The following is an 18,203-nucleotide window of genomic DNA, read 5'->3' on the forward strand; positions in this document are numbered from 1 at the left end:
ATTGCTGGTGATTCTGGGGAACGTGAGGCTAATTCGACACGTGTGGTAGTTTGGACTTGGGCTGGTTTGTGTGAACCCTACATGATCAGATTGGGGAAAAGTAAGAACACACTTATGATGAGATAACGAAATAACGAGAGACACACACATCGCAAACATATCCACTATTTAACCTCTTCCAACCATCCCACTTACCAATCAAAAGTGAATTCTTGAGGAATCGAGGTGATGAAGGCTATGGACGTACATGGCTACAAAGGTACATTTGCGTGGACTCTACAGCACTACTTGTATCGATGTCGAGATGTCATCGGACTAGCGTGAGGACTTTTGATATTGAAGTTGGAGTTCCTTGCCATTCGCCTGGATGGTGCGATGGGGGATATAGTTGACCACACAACAGCAAACAGCAATGTCGCTTGGATTTGGAGGTGTCGTTCCATGACGTTCGTAGACGTTTGCCGGTGTGCTTGCTTGTCGCATCCTCACCCAACATGTAGAACCTCAGCGATGGGCCCATCCATATACAGTCGCCAATGTCAGCAAATCTCTGCGTGAATCCGTCAATTGCACCCCTGCCTACCTCTATGGCAACGTTTCGGGTCAAGCGGTCCAGACCGATGATACAGACTGACCTTCTAAATACTCCGACGAACTCATCGAAAACGAAGAGCAATCGCATCCGACAAGCTGGCACGGTTCGCGCAACACGTCCACAGCCTACTCGTCAGCGTTGCGATCAGATTGAAAGCGATGTTCAGTATCGGCAAAGCTTTGATCAGAAGAGAAGGAACCTGGGATGTTTGGAGAAGATGAGGAGCCTGAGTCGATGTTGCGAGCGCGAACGGTTGTGGTGAGGATGAAGAGGACGACGAAGAAGCAGCAGTGGAGGATAAATATCCAGAGCAAGATAGTCATGGCTCATGGCACAGAAGTCCAGAAAAAGCAGCTAGGGGTGGTTGAGACGACGCTGGTGGGGCCATTGGAAGATGTCAGGAAGTTGAAGGAGTGGTCAATGCAAGAAGTAGGTGTCAGCTTGAGGTAGAATGAATATCCACCAATCTGCGAGATATTGTGTACAAAGTGTACACGCCACTGAAACCACTCGTACGCCATGGCTATGCCGAAATCAATCAAGCCAAGTCGCTATGCCTTTTCCTCCTCCTTTCCTTTATCATACAGATCCGTCCACTTGAGCGGCTTCTCTCCTCTTGCTATTCGCTCCTCATTTTGTCTTTCGAACCGTTCCTCCTTCTGCACTTCCAACTCCTCCTTCGTCTTGAAGCCATTGTTGAGCCACTGTTTGATGCCTAGAAGCATTCATTAGCCGCAGGTTCCCTACATTATGGGCACATGTTGAACACACTCTTCACGCAATACGGACATAGCACGTGCGCTCTCTTCAGCCTCCCACACCCGCTGCACTTGTTCAATGCCGTGACATCCTTCAATGCTTTGCCTGCCATCTGCCTATGCCTCTTCTTCATATGGCTCGTCTTCTTCTTCGGTACAGCGTTGAGTATTCCATCCCAAAGTTCGCCCAGTAATGTCGGTATTGGGATCAATGCAGCGGGTAGTAGACTCGCTCTTAGTCTTAGTTGCTGGATTTGCTGCAGGAGAGGTATCCGCCGAAGGGATTGCTCTTGGGGAAAGAGTCGCGCGCGTACGACGGGCAGGAACGCGGAGAGGAAGGAAGGTGACGGAGCTCGTATCGTTGCCATTGTGGTGGTTGTGGATGAGAAAGGCAGTGGATGCTCTTCACATGCGGTTTGACGGAGGTGCAATGCCAAGAGTTGCGGTCGGGATGATCCCCGGCGTTTGATTGGCGACCCCTTTCTGCGCTGGTCCCTGGCACTTTCTCCCGCGAGAGCATCGATACCGCGCAAGCAGCCACGACCACCTCCGCCCACCGCTGCCATTGCCATTGCGACTGCTCCATCCCAGCGTCCACCTCTTCCATTCACTCGTTTCACCGCGACGTCTCCTTGACCAACTCCCTCACCACACATCCAGCCCACCCAGTCCAGCATCATGGCGGCGGTGCACGCCCAGCAGCAGCCCAGCGTCTTCCCCAAGAGCCACGTCGGGTTCGACTCCATCACCACCCAGATCGAGAAGAAGCTGCTCAAGCGCGGCTTTCAGTTCAATGTCATCTGCGTTGGTACGTTCGCATGTTCCGTCCCACTCACACACGCGACGCTCCCAAGTCGCCATCATCTCGTGATGCGCACATTGAAGCTAATCCGCCCTTCCTCCCACAGGCCAGACCGGTCTCGGCAAATCGACACTCATCAACACCATCTTCGCTTCGCATCTCGTCGACAGCAAGGGTCGCCTGACTCCCAACGAGCCAATCCGTAGCACCACCGAGATCCACCCAGTCACCCACATCATCGAGGAGAACGGCGTTCGTCTGCGCCTGAACATTGTCGACACTCCCGGCTATGGCGACCTTGTCAACAACGACCGCTGCTGGGATCCCATCGTCAAGTACATCAAGGATCAGCACAGCGCATACTTGAGGAAAGAGTTGACGGCTCAGCGTGAGCGATACATCCAAGATACCCGCATTCACTGCTGCTTGTACTTCATTGGCCCGACTGGTCACGCTCTCAAGCCAATCGACATTGTCGTGTTGAAGAAGCTGAGCGAGACCGTCAATGTCGTGCCTGTCATCGCCAAGGCCGATAGTCTCACCTTGGAGGAGAGGCAGCTGTTCAAGGACCGCATCAAGGAGGAATTCGCCTTCCACAACATTCGCATGTACCCCTACGAGAACGAGGAGTACGACAGCGAGGAGGCCGCCATGAACTCTCAGATCAAGGTATGCATGTATCACACTTCGAAAATGCGTCTGCTAATCGAGTACAGTCCATCATTCCATTCGCAGTCGTCGGCAGCGAGCGCAACATCAACGTTGACGGCAAGACTGTGCGCGGCCGCCAGAACCGCTGGGGAACCATCAACGTCGAGGACGAGAAGCACTGCGAATTCGTCTACCTTCGAGACTTCCTCACCCGCACCCATCTCCAGGACCTGATCGAGACCACCTCCCAGATCCACTACGAATCGTTCCGTGCCAAGCAACTGCTCGCGCTCAAGGAGAGCTCTGCACAAGTCCACAGCGGCAGCCGACCCATCTCTCCAGCTGCCGACCGCGAACTTAGCAGGCAAAGCCAGCGCATGACCATGAACGGGTACTAGAAACATGCTCCTCCCTTCCACAATATACCCGAGCATTTTCTATCTACCCTCTCATGTCGTTTTGCGCTGTGTTTGTTGAGCTGACAGTTCCGTGAGGCCACCTCCGAATGCGGCGATCAAGCCTGCAGGCAACCCGGCGAGCGCCAGTGGCACCCCCAACCACACCCGTGGCTTTGCTAGTCAAGGGTGAGATTGTTGATGCTGCTAAGTTCATCGATTGCTGAACGTGTCTTTTTTCTCCTTTACAGAAAGCAGCATGGAAGGCGAAGCAGTGAAGGGGTAGGGGCCATAATCCGCGGCATGTTGCCACACGGCCGACAGGTGTGATGGTCGGAGCGACGTGGGCATGGGAGCGTTTGGGCTTTCTTGATACCATACCACCTACCGGCAGGAATGCGTCTTTTGACTTTTCATTTGTTAGCGGGCAAAAGTGTGCGAGTGTGTGCTATAGCGTGGAGTATTGAGAAATTTGGAACCCTGTGGACAGGTGTGGTTCGTGGGGAGTGTCGATAGCCATAGCTTATTGGACAAGTAATTGTTTAGTATTACTCGGGCCCTTTCCCCTTTCCGTCGTCATCGAAGCCTCGATCGTATATATACCACGCTCGGCCACGAGAAGACAACAGACCGAAACGCGATCTTGAAGAGTCAAACCCAACAAATGCTGACGCGAGACCACCCCACTACAACATGTCCGTCGCCTCCACTCTCCGAGTCTCCCTCCCCATCTTCGACTCAACACATCCATCCATCCTCGACCACCACTCCTCCTCAAGACCCCCCAAGCCCCCTCCGACACGCCAACCACCTTAACGCTCCCTCGTGGTCTTTGGCGCGGATTTGGGGTTTCTTCTTCCTATTCTCTTCCTTTCTGGACGTCTTCGTTTCTGGACCCGTCCATGGATAAATGTCGTCTCCCTCGTCGACGAGGATGGTGTAGGGGGTGTGATGGCCTGGTTGGAGATGGTAGGATGGTGGAGGGTTGAAGAGGGTGTGGGTGAGGTAGGTTGGTGGTGGTGAGGAGGAGATGTATTGAGGGTTTGGAGTGGTGTGCTGGGTGATGGCGACGCTGGAGTTGGGTTCGTTTTGGTGCTGTCTGGGCAGCGCTTCGTCTCTTCGAGGGTGGTGGGTTTGAGGCCCACTGCGTCGCTGGTTGATGGGGGGTTTCGGCTTCGGATGGGAGGTGGAGGTGGAGGTGGAGATGGAGTTGTTGACGAGCAAGCTGCTGTTATACTGGTCTTGGATCTGTCTGCCCAGTGCCTCATCTCTTCTTCGAGGGTGGTGGGTTTGCGGTCTTGTTCGACGAGTCGAGCCTGGAGAAGAGATGGAGTCGTTCACGGCCAAACTGGAATTATACCCCTCCTGCACCTGTCTGGCGAGGTTCTCCTCCCCTCGAACATCGTGCTTCCCTCTACCAGATCCATGGCGCTGAGCACGCTTGTCGATGACCTGACTGTATCTCGGCGGGGGTCTGGCCTTCGAAGTCGAATGGTCGACGACCAGGCTGGAAGTGCTTGGATCTTGCGTATTGCTCTCCAACATCTCCCCCTTCCTCACATGTCGAGTCTGGTTCAAATGCTCGTCCACGACTTGGCCATATCTCGGTGGTCTCATCTCAGCATCTGATTCGGACTGGTCGACGAAGCGGCTGCTTCTGTCCTGATCTTGGATGTGTCGAGCGCGGACTTCGTCGTGGAAGATTTGGTTGGCTTTGGATGCTGTGCCGATGTGTGCTGGGCTTGAAGTTGGAGAGTGGCGGTGGAGCATGTGATTGAGGTTTTTGGATGCTGCGTGGAGGGAGGGGAGGTTTATGTGAGAGTGTTGTTCCGGCATGTCTGTAGGGGGCCCAGGTGCTGCGAATGTACGAAGAGAGGATGATGAAGATGCTCTGCACTGACTCTTGTTGATAGGAGTTCAAGTTGTCGCAGGCGAGGTCTGTCTAGATCTACAAAGATCCACCATCGCATTCACTCGCCCCCGTGAAACCTCAACTCGTGAATATCCAACACCACCCCATCCCTCGAACCCACCATTTACGCCCTCCCCTCCCCTCCCATCCCATCGCGGTTTCTACTCCCTACACACGCTCGCAACAACACAATCCCTCCAAGCAGCATACAACATGACCAAAAACGCCTGCCCCTCCGGACTCCCATCATCCACATACGCCCGACTCTTCCAATCCAAAGGATTCACCGCAGGACTCCCAATCCCCAATTCATTCACATGCCCCGCGAGGACCTTGCGATTTTGGTCCGCCCAGGAGAGCATAGCGGGCGTGATCTATCACGAAAGTCAGTAAGACACAACGTCGCGCTGGATAGTCGTAGTTGTAAGGTGATGGAGACGTACCGGCCGAGTATAATTACTCCCCTCAACACGCACCCCATCGAAAACGACCGCCGCCTCCCGCTGCAACACAGCAGCCCTATACACCGCCGCCGACACCAGCGCAGTCCCACTGATCTCCCCTTCCCAGCCCTCCTGGTCCCAGTAATTCCTCAGCAACCCATTCTGTCCCCGCACACCCTGCCCCATGGCCGCGGAAACAATCTCCCCGATCCAGAGAAACAAGTCCCCTGCCGCGATGCGCGGTTTCTCGTCGTCGAGCTTGGCCAACACGAGCCAGTGCACGAGCGTGCCCAGCACGCGCGCCATCCCCATCGCCGCCCACCCGTTGCCCGTGCTCCACCGCCCGGGGTCCTGCTGCGCGCGCGGGCCGAAGAGGATATGTTGCCACGCATCCGACTCCGTGTCGTTAGGCTTGAGGATCTGGCGGTAGAACAGACACTGCCCAATCGCGGCGCGGATGTAGCTGTCATTCTGCGTGGCGACGGCGTAGTACGCCATGAAAGGGGGCGCCATGGAGATGAAGTCCGCCCAGGCGGCAGGGTATGCTTCGCGGTGGGAGAAGGCACCATTGGGCAGACGAGGGGTCGTGAGTGGGTTGAGGAGGTATTCGAGTTGGCGCGTCGCGGAGGCGTTGTATGCTGGGATGCTTTGGCCGATGAGCAGGGCGGAGACGCCGAGGGAGGCGGGGTCGCCTGTGGCGCCGCCGCCGTCGATCAGAGTAGGGCTGTTCAGACGGATGTGTTGGCGGGCGTAGCGGAGGGATTCGATGGTGTCGGGGTCGGGTATGGGGAGGTGGTTGTTTGGGAAGGCGGTGCGGGAGAAGACGGATAGGTGGGGGTTGTAGAGTTCCAGGAGGGCTTCGGCGGTTGTGCCGTATTCCCAGCTGTGGGTTGAGAGGCGTTTGGCTTGGTTGGCGGCAAGGATGGGGTTGTAGCCGATGTTGTGTTTGTCGCAGCATGATGGGTGGGAGTAGTGAGGTGGTGGGTTGTTGGAGTAAGAGGCTGGACGTTGGGCGTGGGCGAAGGAGATGAAGAGGTAGAGGGAGAATGAAAGCAGAGAGGAAGCCATCGTGGGCCAAGACTGCGAAAGAAAGGATGGAAAAGAGATTTGGTCGTTTTCATTCAGAAGCATCATCACCTCTTTATAGTTGTTGTTGTTCCTCGTCGACTCGGTAAGGTTAGCTAGTCGCTCTCGCACGAACCTGGTCCATGCATTCTCAAAACCGTAAACTTTTGGAAACGCACCTTAAACAGAAAACATGAAACACAAATGAGCAAGCCAAGAAGTTGCAGATATCTCGATTGTGCCGATCCATGAACTTTGCCCTCTACCCTCATCCCAGGCGTGAATCACATCCAGGCCAGCTTTCCTTGTCTACCATGCTTCATCCCTCGCTACCCCATAACAGACAGCTCATCGTTGAACCTCGAAGGAGATGGAGTCGCTGGCGGAGAGCCGAAGCAGTCGTACTCGAACTGCTCACGTCGCTCCTCCACCGTCTCATACCGGCTGTTCAGCTTGAACGCCTCGCCCACTTTCTCCCAGAATTCCTCGCTGGTCTCCTCCGGCTCGCAGTCCAGATCAAGGCCGGAGGTGAAGTAGTCCTGAGGGCTGTACGGAAGGTCGTCGAAGTAGTCGGGCTTGTACATTGAGGTTGAAGTCTTCTTGGTGGAAGTGCGTTTGCGTTTCTTGTCGATCTTACTCTCACGTTGGCGCTCTTCGACCCACCATCTAGGCTCATGCCCAGTGGCCTGCACCATGGCGTGAAGGGGGTCTTTGCCGCCCAGAGTGCTGCCGAGGATGACCTTCACGCCTCCATTCTTGGTGTTGTCTGAGTCACGTCTGCCAACGTTTGCCTCAAAAGTTTCCTTGCTGATCTCCTCAAAGTCGCTGTCGCTGTCGGTGTGGGCCTCAAACGCCTCCTTATCGACAACGTCGTCGTCTTGCACGGAGTATTGAGATGGTGAAGTGTTGGCGGTTGCGAATGACTCTGCTTCGGAGAAGATGGATGGGGCATAGCCTGCTGACGTGCTCTGCGAGCCTGCGCGAGATCTGTCGATGGCCTTCATGGTGTCCTTGAGGCCTGGAACCATGATTGAAGGTGATGCAGCGTCTGAAGACATGGCGTTGGTGATGATGGTTTATGGTAGGAGTTGTGACTGGTGGGTGTCGGCCGTGATTGATATCGCTAGGCAGCGACGCCTGTCAGTTGATCTCTCAAGCCATTGAGAGCAGTAGGTTGATGCACTTGCAACTCAAGTAGCCAATAATTGATCAGCCACCTGTGCCGCGTGCGTTGTGCGTGATGATATCGTCGTGGTTGTTGCGCTGAGCTGTGATGTGTTGGTGTTTGTGCTGTGCTGTTGGTGCGATGTTGTCAGTTGGAAGAAGCAAGCTGCGGTCAGAAGTAGGTGCACGCGGCGGAAACAAGGTTGGAGCTAGTCTCGCTGCCGACGGCGCTTGCCGCTGAAAGTGAATCAATTGACACGCTAGCATGTGATTGCTTACTCCTGTCCTTTCGCCAAGATCATCACTATGTCCCAACCTAGCCGAGTCCATTCCTGTAGTAGACTCTACGTCTCTATGTGACCTCCCTCCATGATCTCATTTCAGCATCATACAGCATGTGACCCTCCAACGCCTGCTCGTGATTTGATCGTCCGAAAAACAGCCATGATTTACAGTTGAACATCATTGTTAAGCAGGCGCACCTCCTCGCCGGGCTTGAAGGCCGGAAGTCCAATGTACGGGCAACCATCGCATCTGAACGCATCACCAAGTGCGCAGTTGCCGCACGAGCCGACCTTGCCTTGAACAGTGAAGTCGACCTCAGTCAAGTCGTTGGCGGAGAGCTTGGCCAGGTTAGCATCGGCCTCATCTCGTTTGGCCTTGTCTTCGGCCTCAATTCGCTGTGCAAGACCGCAAGTACAATCCTTGCAAGCGCGCCGCCGCTTCTTATTGGGCTTGCACGCCTCCGCTAAATCATCGGATCAGTTGACAGTCAATGTACGAAAGATCTGATAAGACTTACGAATATCAAGCGGCCTCATTCTGTCCTCCTCCGTCAACAGTGTGTCTGGATCGATCCTCTCCGCATTCTGCAATTGCTCGTCGCTTGGAAACTCGTCATCATCGTCATATCCACTTCCATCATCGAACCCTCCGTCAAAGTCATCGTTGCTGTCAATGAAGCCCACACCAGCCAGCGTCGCCTTTACAACACCATTGCTTCCATTATGTGCGAGATCACCGTCTCCAGTTGGTGTATCATTGCTCTTCCTCTTCTCCGCGGTAGTTGCTTCAACAGCGTTCGCCGGAACCGCAGCAGCGTTGGCCTTCTTCTTTCCAAAGCTCAACTTGACAGTCTGAGGAGCCGCTGATGTCTCTGGCTTAATCATTCCACCCTCATCACTCGTCACCAACCCCGACAGAATAGCCTCCGTCTGCTCTGCGCCAGGGAACCGACCAAATGTATCATCCTGCGACTTGAGTCTCCCACCCGGCTTCAATGCTTGCACTATCCGCTCCATAACTTCTCTGCTCAGTAACCGCGAGCTCTCCTGTCGAGTTTGGTCGACGTCTGTGAGTATGAGGACAACATCGTATGTCGATGCAGGGAGGGCGACAAGTCCCATAGCGAGACGGTCGAGCATTTGTATATCGGTGGCATTGCGATCGTAGGCTTCGGCGACTCGCGACAAAGCGTCTGGGTGAGATGCAACGGAGGGCGGGGCGAGGAGAAGCGTTCGAGGGGTGTTGCCGTTGCTGAAAGACTTGACGGGTGGTTGGAAGTCGTCTGTGCCAAAGTCGGGCGTGTTATCGATTATGACGGCGGGCGCCATGGCGGGAGAGGGTTCGTGTGAAGGTGTGTGGCAAGTTTCTGTCTGTCGTGTCGCAGTATGACAGGACTTAGGTTGCGGAATAGTCGTCGATAGGATTGTTAATCACGACAGCAAACTCACCACCGGCGAGTGGGCGACGAGGGGTTAGTCATGCATCCCACGGAAGTCCACAATGACGAACAAGAGTGGCGCCGAGTTCGGGCGGGATGTTTGGCTTGGCAACGCCGTGAAAGGGACTTTTGCGCGGAGATGGCAGAGTCTGTGGATTTGCTGGAGATTGCTACTGTAGGAAGTTGCGTCCTGCGGTACAAGATGAATATGAAGCCATCTTTCCAAGTTGAACTCAACATTCTACAACTGCGAGAGCCTCGAAAGCAGCATACCTTAGCAGTCTCCGTTTCTCGGGGATACCGTGGCTCCTCACTGCCCGACGAGCTGACTGCCCGACTGACTGCCCTCTTCTCACCGACATCCACATGGACACCTTTACTCCTGTCAGGCAGCGCAAGCGGAGATGCCGTCTTCGTGCTGGTGCCTCGCTTCTTTGCCCTCGCCCGACCCGATGATGTGAGGTCAGTCGCGTGCAGGGGTCCGATCCCTGGCCTGACAATTTACGCCATCGTGGCCATCACATGAGACGCCCAATGCCTACACCTCGTGCCTTGTTATGTCTTGGCACACTCCTCTAGTTTCACTGCACTCCACATGTAACAACCAGGTACCTGACTTCTTCTGCAAACTCTCTTTCCATCACAACATCAGCCTTGTCAGGTGATGCCTGTCTTTGCAGTCACCGTTGACATTGTTTGCCTCTCACTACCACTTCAGTTCATCCGGCCGCCATGAGCGAACTGACCACCACCCCAAGTGGCATCACGGCCGAGCATGCGGAACTCATATCAGGACTGGAAGCCGTCTTTGCTGCTCTCATCGACGCCAACTATGTGCAGAACACCGACGTCCAAGTACCTCCACATGGCATACCCAAGGATCCAATCGCAGTAGCTCCCCTCAGAGCGGCGGGGTTGGCTCCGGAGACCATCGAAGTCATAGGAAGACTGCCATGCTTCACCAACGACATCCTCGTCGAGCAGCAGAAGCTCTCCAGCCACGTCAAAGGCATCCCCATCACACCAACCAGTTCTGCCACCTCGTACCTACTTGGCGGCCCTGGACGATATGATGAATCAAGGGATGTTGGTCCAGACGCGACCGAGAAATTGCCTCCTACTGCCTTCAAGCTGGCGACCGCAACGAATCCACATGGTCTCAATATGGCCTACGATCTCCACGAGAGTGAGTTGCATCGAGCCACATATTGATAGTAGAGCTCACTAACCACCTCGCAGAGGCCATACTAGAGTGGCATCCCTCACGTTGGACCAGTTGCGAGCGGTATCCAGTTCAGACCTTCTTTGACGAGTGGGCGCGCAAGCTGCGGTCTCTTGAATGGCTTCCCTGGAGAAATCAACTCGGCTGGCAGATTGAACTCAAGGTTGATTACGACGAGAAGGAACTAGCAAACCCAGACTCAGCCATCTCGAAGGCAATCCAAGCCAAGCTGGAGAAGCAGAGGCAGGAATGGAATGCCGCAGGTCTTGCCACTGAGCCCATCGAGAACTTGTATGGTGACTACTTGCTCTCACACAAGGCGGCCCACAACCGGTACTGGGCGAAGTTTCGGATCTATGAGGATTGTGGATGGCCGGCGAACTTTGATAAGGAGCACTTCTCCCAGAAACAGGATGAGTTCAATGCCAAGGCTCACGAACTCGGTGCCACAGACGGAGCTGATGTGGAGGAGACAGAACTCAGCAAGAACCTGCTAGAGTTCTACAGAGCTGCGGCTGGCGGACACGCCGTTTGATCTGGCCTTGCCGTATCCTGTGATCTCACTCCAACATGGAACTATCCCCACCACAAGCACGGGAGCCAAAGGTCTCCAGCGGCGACTGACGGCAGAATCGTCGACAAGGACGGGGAGACGAGGCCAACCCATGAACTAGACCTTTTATCAGAGCTCCGAGGGCAAGGAAGGCGAGGAAGGGACGTGGTGTGCATAGCCCTCGCCTATCAGATATGTCTTACCCCGGTCCATCGAAAGCTGGCCGCGGCCAACTCTGACCTCAGGTCAAGCTTGTCCTGGCTACAAGCACGGGCAGTACTAACTGTATCATAACGAAACAAGACCTTCGGCTGTACTACTAGGAACCAATGTTCTATTGTACGTCCCCGACTGCAGTCTCGACCAACGATCCGTCTGAGTAGACCGTCCATGACCCCGGCCACGACGCCATGGCACCTCCGCCTATTCTTATCCGCCGATCAAGTGAACAGCCCTGCCGTCTATCTCCTATCCCACTGGTTCTCTCCACGATAGCGGCATAGTCGGCAGCTGTTCGCTATACTCGATAACGGTATCTGACCTCTGCCGCGCGTGAGGTAGGTCGGTAGACTGATATACCTGAACTGATCAACAGCTCCCATCCCCATCTTCTGTCTCTCTTTCTTCTCAGTTCCTCCCTACCGAGTCCTTTGCCTGACGGCAGCATCCAGCATCGCACCATGGTCCTCCAGTGGCTCCGCAACACCAAGAACGAGTTTGGCCGCGACCTCACCTGGCCTCTCGTCCTAACCAGCGGCTATGCATCCGTAAGTCCCCAATATCCCGTCACCACACAATCACTAACCCTCCCCCTCCCACAGCTCGCCGGCATGTCCTACGGCCTCGACCTAAACTACTGGTCCGGCTTCCTCGGCATGCCGCAATTCCAACACGACTTCGGAATCTACTCGCCCACCACCCAAACCTACACAATCCCCACAACCTGGCAGTCCATCGCCTCCGGGACCCCCTGAGGAGCAGAAGCTGTTGCATAACGATACCAGCTATATGGATTGTTTCCGGTACGTCTCTCTATCCCCATCCCTCCCGCTCACATCTGACATTTCCACAGAGGCCCCAACCTCCGCCGCACCCTCATCGCCCTCGGCGTGCAATGCCTGCAACCCGCCCAAGGCAACTCCTACATGACGACCTACTCCATCGTGCTCTTCCAAGCCATCGGCATCGCGGACGAATACAAAATGCTCATCTACCTCTACTTCGTCAACATGATGGCGGACGCCTGCGCCTTCATCATCGCGGACAAAGTCGGCCGCCGCCCGCTCATGTTCGTCTCCTCCATCCTCGTCGCCGCAAGCCTCTTCACCGTCGGCGGCCTGACGGGCTACGCGGACAGCGACGACCCGATCGTGCAGCGCGGCACGCTGGCGGCCATCTTCGTCTGGTTCTTCATCGACTCCATCGGCTGGGCCGGCTGCGTCTGGATCACCTGCGCGGAGGCCCCCACGACCGCCCTGCGCGAGCGCACCATGACCATCGCGACGTTCTGCGGCTTCGTCGTGAACCTCATGATCCAGTACATCAGTCCCTACCTCCAGAACGAGGGTTACGCGAACCTGCAGGGCAAGATCGGGTTTGTGTGGGGCAGCTTCGCGGTCGCGGCCGCGGTGTGGGTGGCGGTGTTTTTGCCGGAGATGAGTGGGCGGAGTTTGGAGGAGCTGGATGAGTTGTTTGAGAAGAGGGTTAGTGTGTGGAGGTTTAGGGGGTTCAGGACGGAGGGGATTGGGGCGGAGGTTACGGCTTTGGAGGTGGCGGGGAAGGATGCTGTTGCTGTTGAAGGGAAGGTGTTGGTGGGGGTGGAGGTGCAGGCTGCTGGGGAGGAGATTGATGAGGAGGATGGAGGGAGGAAGAAGGTGGATGTTTGAGAGGGAATAGGTCGTCGGTGGTTGATGACGGAGTGTCGATATATAGGCTGGGGGTATCATAGATATTGATATGACCTGACGTTCGATCAGTGCCAGACTCTTTCACGCATCCACCACAACCGCCCCAAGCCCTCGAAAATACAACCACGTTCCCTCCCTGACAAGGCCACGCAGCGCACACCTCCTCCCTCATCAGTATCTTCGCAGCACCAGCCCTCAGCCGCCGCAAGAAATACCGGCCCGTGCCTCATCCAGGCACACACAACCACCAACTGCAGCTCTGGAACCTCCTCCAGTAACAGACCTCGGGTGGCGACGCAGGAAATAATACATCAAAAGCAAGCCGGTCCAGGATGTGCGATGTGGTGGGAGGGCATTGGCGATCATCAAGGCCTCGGTAGCTTCGAAGACGAACACAGGGAGAAGGCACAGAGTACCTGCAAAATACGTCCGACGATTTGCGAGTTGGCGTGCCTGGAGAGCGAGTGGCAACGAATGCGAAGTCTAATAGATGCAATAGCAGGGCATTGCGCAATCAAGAGTCACTCCTGATTTGAACTCATGGTGTAACTGTTTGAAAAGACGTCTTTCACAACAACAACACGTCGAGCCGGCGCTTGGGCCAGAACTACCCTCGGCACCTGGAGCTAAGAAGAGTCTATTAGAGTGGAAGGTTTATCCCCTGCCGCCTTAGTTCGACTCTATTGAAACACAAATCTGCGCCGCCTTCCACCCCCGCACTGTTCGACTGCACTTGGACAATATGGGCAAGGGATCAACAGCCAACGAAAACGCCATGGCTTGTTGTTATATCCCCTCTGCCAGACGACGCCTCTCCGAAATACGATGCCATCTCTCTGTTCGCGCTCTGCAGACCGCTGCTCCAGTACGGCCGATGAGCCTTGACTCGGTACTTCAGTCCAAGGGCCATCGGGCACGAGAAGGCTCGCAACACAATGCCCGGCAACTTCTACACACCTACGCTTGAGGAAATCTCCCACTGGCCGAGGCCGAACTATGCCAATCCTCCTGAGCAACGATCATGGCTGGGAGCGTTCGCCATCACATGGCAGATTCTGTCGACTGTGCCCGTCCTGGGACGACTATACCTGCGCGTCAACAAGCGATCGGGGCCATTTGGACTGGACGATGCGTTCATCTCTGTCGCCTGGATCTTCTCCGTCACGCTGACGGTCACGGCGTGCATATCCGACTGGCAATACAAACTCGGCAGGCATGTCTGGAACATTGAGCCCAAATACTTCGGACCTTCTGCCAAGGTGAGCACATCATTCTGTCCGTGACCCATTCAACAGCTACTTACACCAATCCTCTTCTCTAGGTTGGATGGCTGGCTCAGGTCCTGTTCCTCCTCACCATGTTGTTCACAAAATGCTCGGTTCTCTTGTGCTATCGGCGCATGGCCAAAGTGACATTCAGCAAAGTCTGGATGTTCCTTGTCTACGTCCTTCTCTTCATCACCGTCGGCAGCTCGATCGGTATCTTATTTGCCTACTGCTTCATGTGCCAGCCACTGCACTACTATTGGGACTTTTTGCAGATGGACCTCCATAACGAAGCTGGCCACTGTCTCAACGGAGAGAGCATCACCATTGCCACTGGTGTTCTCACGATCGCGTCGGACTTATGGACTGCTGCATTTCCCTGCGCCCTGTTCTACTTTCACGACATTGGCGCCACCAAAGGACAGAAAATCGCGCTGAGCTGTCTTCTCTGTGCCGGCTTCTTGTAAGTCCAGTCTGCCATCCCTCCGCGTCATTGAGCTAATATTGAACCCAACAGAGTCACAGGGGTCGGTGTCGCGAGAACCTACTACCTCTGGCAAATCGGCCACCACCAAGACCTTAGCTGGTACGGCTACGACCTCTACACCTCCTCAGTCGTAGAAGTCCAACTCGCCATCATCTGCATCTGCCTGCCATTTGTGCGATCATTCTTCCGAGCCTACTTCCCAGACCTGGTGGTCACGACAAATAACATGCGAAACGCCACTGCGCTGGGCAGACTCACAACAACCGACTGGACCGCGATAGACGACGGAGGAGACAGTCCTACAAGACTGGTATATGCACTAGACGAGAAGGGCAGAGTAGTACCGAAAGACTCACCCACCTCGCCGACGGGAGACATGCTGTCGCGTCAGGAAGAAGAAGAAATCGAATGGGCGAGACAGCAAGTCCAACGGAGTGACTACATCCCGCAGCAGCAGCAGAGGAGGAAGGCATCTTCAGTCAGTTCAGTCGAGGCCGGCGAGGACGGGCATATCTCCGACAGCGGGAAACGAAAGACTTCTCTCGGCGCAGAGCAAGATGAGGAATGGAAGAAAGTACGAGAGTGGGTCATGAAGCGGCCGGTGAAAAGGGAGACTGTTCTGGACCCATAGCACTTGTATGATAATACCCATTAAAAGTAAGATCTTGGAAGATTTATTGAACTCGATTTTGTTTCTGCACACCTCCCAACGATAAGGTGTCATTACTCTCACCTTTCTTGGTTGCAAACTTTGATGGCGAGGTCCCACGAGCTTTAGGTAGGTGTACTAGGAACGAGCGTCTCGTTGGGGTGGAGATCCACCCGGCAAAACTCGCCCCCGGGGAAATGGAGCAAAGCGTGTGTAGCAGGATCTATTCGACCGGGTCCAGGGACGAAGAAGAAAACCCGGCCGATATGATGTTCAGGAGGAGGGGAGGTGAAGATGAAATTTTGCCGTCTAAACTTTGTCAAAGTGGAGGAAGAAGTCGGCACTTTCGAAAAGTACCGTACAACCTGGAAGAGTAGACACGACTCGACCACGGAAGTTAGCGATAGTACTTCATACGCTAGAGGAGGAAAGTTTCTTGGACTTGTTGCATGTGGCTGGCAAGCCCGATTATCTTCGGGCCTCATCAATCGCTGACGCTAAGATCAAAGTCTACTGGATCGAGCACCTCCCGTCTCTTGTTTGCAGGCAGAAGACATTGAATCCGGAGAATTGTAAGGTCGACGGCTCGTAGCTAGTGCCCCTTTACTGCCCATCTCAAGCAAATCTAAGGCTACTTCCTCTTTCCACGTACGTATAATATAGTAGTACGAAACTTTGATCGTTCTACTTCTGTAGTAAACTCGACGAATGACAGCTTACGATCTCGCGAAGTTCGAAGGCAGGGCATTGTGGTTATTCTTTGGCTGCTTCACCGTTTCGCATCTTTGCTTCCCTCTTAGCTGATTCGACTGGATTGGGGGATGCTGATGTTCACGGGAAGGTGTTTGTGGTCGAGGAGAATAAAAGTCGACCAAATGTGTCCTCTGATTGGCTGAAACAGGATGAGATGGACCCACATTTCGCCCCTTTCCACTTCACCTGGTGTTTTTCGCCGTCAACCTTCAAATGAAACCTTTTTTTTGTGATACTCAACGGCGCAGCAGCGCATGAAATGTGGCCACATCCTCCAGGACCATCAAACTCACAGCCCTTCACATCATCGCAGGTGACAGTCGATGTGATGAGATGATCGCTCCCACGAGCGAACGTATCGCCATCCGCATTACAATATTCGAAAGCCAGAAATATAGATGAGTGTTCGATTATCTGAACCATCCTGAGTGGAGCCTCCGGCGCAGTGCCACAGGTCACATGATCTTGGGACTCCCCAAGTTCTGGTTATGCTAAGCGACCAGTCCGACGCTGCTGATTTTCAGTACTCATCTATTCGAAAATCCCATCTAGGTATCCTACATAAGTCATACGTTGCCTCGTCACTTGTCGTGAAAACTAGAAAAGACATTTTACACTCATCAAGTCAAGCCAAGAATCTCAGACACACAGATATCAACCATCACACAATATCCCTGCAGAATAATGGCCGTCCACGCCAGTCCAACGCGCTTCATGGTCCTCTCGGATACCCACAATTTCGAGGAGGACCCAAGCAAGCCTTTTCCACTCAGCCAAGAAACGCCCAAGGTGGACGTGGTTTTGCACTGCGGCGACCTCACCCAAGTCGGTGGCTTGTCAGCCTACAAGAAAGCCCTGAAGATGTTCGAGCAATTCGATGCCGAGCTCAAGCTGGTCATTGCAGGCAACCATGATCTCAGCCTCGATGGCGAATATTGGAAAACTCACCTGGAAGAAGACGATGAGCCCGAGGAGCATGATGAAGCTGTGGAGATCATGACCCGCGCACTTGCCAAGAAGGCGAATGTCACCTACCTCACCGAAGGCCTGTACGAGTTCACCCTGAAGAGTGGGTCGAAATTCTCTATTTTCGTCTCGCCTTACCAACCTGAGTTTGGTGATTGGGCTTTCGGCTACCCTCGTAATTCTGACAGATGGTCCATTCCCGAAAACGTGGACATCGTCATGACACATGGCCCGCCACATGGTATCCTGGACTTTGGTCACGGCCAGAATTTCGGATGTGAATCTCTTCTGAAGGCTGTCGCTCGAGCACGTCCACTCATGCACTGTTTTGGCCACATTCATGAAGGGTACGGTGCTGTGGTCTCATCATGGGATGCGCGAGATGCCGATGAGGCCGTCGATGTCAGCATCGCAAAAGCTGGAGATTCAGACGCTACTGTGCAGCAAAATAAGCTTGCCCCAGGCCATGAGACTCTCATGGTCAACGCTGCAATCATGGACGAAAAGAAGCAACCTTCGAATGCGCCGTGGATTATCGATTTGCCGATTGCGGCTTCAGACAAGTGATATGCCGCAACTCATGCCTGGAGCCTGCCCAGCGTGCTGAAATACTCGAAGGGTCAAAGGGTGCAGAAGATGGATCATGAATCGTCAGCTCTGCGCTTGTAAGAAGGGGTTGGCCAGAATGAGCATACCAGCATTTCCATTCCCAGTCAGCTCAGCCCGCCGGGCATGAGCGAGGCGAGAAAAGTCGTCAAAGCCAACGCAGATGTGACCGAACACTAGCCTGCCGTCACAAAGCCCGTCACAAGCGATAATCTCATCATCCGGCTCGAGCTCGAGGCGACTGTCTCTTCCTACCCTCGATGTTCTGATCAAAGTGGAACATCTAT

General features: G+C 54.5%; 10 protein-coding genes across 10 annotated transcripts; 5 read left to right on the top strand and 5 right to left on the bottom strand.

Annotated features, from left to right (window-relative positions):
* Nucleotides 1–1,146: 1,146 nt before the first annotated feature.
* On the bottom strand, nucleotides 1,147–1,721 carry M409DRAFT_59029 (uncharacterized protein; the record flags this gene model as incomplete). Its single annotated transcript, XM_033814068.1, has 2 exons — nucleotides 1,147–1,310; nucleotides 1,367–1,721. The coding sequence occupies 2 exons, from the start codon at nucleotides 1,719–1,721 to the stop codon at nucleotides 1,147–1,149; spliced, it is 519 nt and encodes a 172-aa protein (XP_033662535.1).
* A 310-nt stretch (nucleotides 1,722–2,031) lies between these two features.
* On the top strand, nucleotides 2,032–3,204 carry M409DRAFT_59030 (uncharacterized protein; the record flags this gene model as incomplete). Its single annotated transcript, XM_033814069.1, has 3 exons — nucleotides 2,032–2,161; nucleotides 2,262–2,824; nucleotides 2,872–3,204. 3 exons carry the CDS (start codon nucleotides 2,032–2,034, stop codon nucleotides 3,202–3,204), a joined length of 1,026 nt encoding a protein of 341 aa, XP_033662536.1.
* A 771-nt stretch (nucleotides 3,205–3,975) lies between these two features.
* On the bottom strand, nucleotides 3,976–5,037 carry M409DRAFT_28043 (uncharacterized protein; the record flags this gene model as incomplete). Its single annotated transcript, XM_033808849.1, has 1 exon — nucleotides 3,976–5,037. One exon carries the CDS (start codon nucleotides 5,035–5,037, stop codon nucleotides 3,976–3,978), a length of 1,062 nt encoding a protein of 353 aa, XP_033662537.1.
* A 237-nt stretch (nucleotides 5,038–5,274) lies between these two features.
* Nucleotides 5,275–6,624, bottom strand: M409DRAFT_28044 (uncharacterized protein; the record flags this gene model as incomplete). Its single annotated transcript, XM_033808850.1, has 2 exons — nucleotides 5,275–5,487; nucleotides 5,557–6,624. 2 exons carry the CDS (start codon nucleotides 6,622–6,624, stop codon nucleotides 5,275–5,277), a joined length of 1,281 nt encoding a protein of 426 aa, XP_033662538.1.
* A 326-nt stretch (nucleotides 6,625–6,950) lies between these two features.
* Nucleotides 6,951–7,679, bottom strand: M409DRAFT_59032 (uncharacterized protein; the record flags this gene model as incomplete). Its single annotated transcript, XM_033814070.1, has 1 exon — nucleotides 6,951–7,679. The coding sequence occupies one exon, from the start codon at nucleotides 7,677–7,679 to the stop codon at nucleotides 6,951–6,953; it is 729 nt and encodes a 242-aa protein (XP_033662539.1).
* Nucleotides 7,680–8,234: 555 nt separating this feature from the next.
* On the bottom strand, nucleotides 8,235–9,398 carry M409DRAFT_28046 (uncharacterized protein; the record flags this gene model as incomplete). Its single annotated transcript, XM_033808851.1, has 2 exons — nucleotides 8,235–8,533; nucleotides 8,588–9,398. 2 exons carry the CDS (start codon nucleotides 9,396–9,398, stop codon nucleotides 8,235–8,237), a joined length of 1,110 nt encoding a protein of 369 aa, XP_033662540.1.
* A 2,565-nt stretch (nucleotides 9,399–11,963) lies between these two features.
* On the top strand, nucleotides 11,964–12,257 carry M409DRAFT_28048 (uncharacterized protein; the record flags this gene model as incomplete). Its single annotated transcript, XM_033808852.1, has 2 exons — nucleotides 11,964–12,050; nucleotides 12,105–12,257. 2 exons carry the CDS (start codon nucleotides 11,964–11,966, stop codon nucleotides 12,255–12,257), a joined length of 240 nt encoding a protein of 79 aa, XP_033662541.1.
* A 34-nt stretch (nucleotides 12,258–12,291) lies between these two features.
* M409DRAFT_28049 (uncharacterized protein) lies at nucleotides 12,292–13,169 on the top strand (the record flags this gene model as incomplete). The annotated part of the gene is made up of 2 exons (XM_033808853.1): nucleotides 12,292–12,305; nucleotides 12,356–13,169. The coding sequence occupies 2 exons, from the start codon at nucleotides 12,292–12,294 to the stop codon at nucleotides 13,167–13,169; spliced, it is 828 nt and encodes a 275-aa protein (XP_033662542.1).
* A 956-nt stretch (nucleotides 13,170–14,125) lies between these two features.
* M409DRAFT_28050 (uncharacterized protein) lies at nucleotides 14,126–15,573 on the top strand (the record flags this gene model as incomplete). Its single annotated transcript, XM_033808854.1, has 3 exons — nucleotides 14,126–14,449; nucleotides 14,512–14,918; nucleotides 14,973–15,573. 3 exons carry the CDS (start codon nucleotides 14,126–14,128, stop codon nucleotides 15,571–15,573), a joined length of 1,332 nt encoding a protein of 443 aa, XP_033662543.1.
* Nucleotides 15,574–17,028: 1,455 nt separating this feature from the next.
* M409DRAFT_59036 (uncharacterized protein) lies at nucleotides 17,029–17,877 on the top strand (the record flags this gene model as incomplete). Its single annotated transcript, XM_033814071.1, has 1 exon — nucleotides 17,029–17,877. One exon carries the CDS (start codon nucleotides 17,029–17,031, stop codon nucleotides 17,875–17,877), a length of 849 nt encoding a protein of 282 aa, XP_033662544.1.
* Nucleotides 17,878–18,203: the final 326 nt, after the last annotated feature.

This window comes from Zasmidium cellare, assembly GCF_010093935.1.
Source record: "Zasmidium cellare ATCC 36951 unplaced genomic scaffold M409scaffold_40, whole genome shotgun sequence".
NCBI classification, from domain to species: domain Eukaryota; kingdom Fungi; phylum Ascomycota; class Dothideomycetes; order Mycosphaerellales; family Mycosphaerellaceae; genus Zasmidium; species Zasmidium cellare.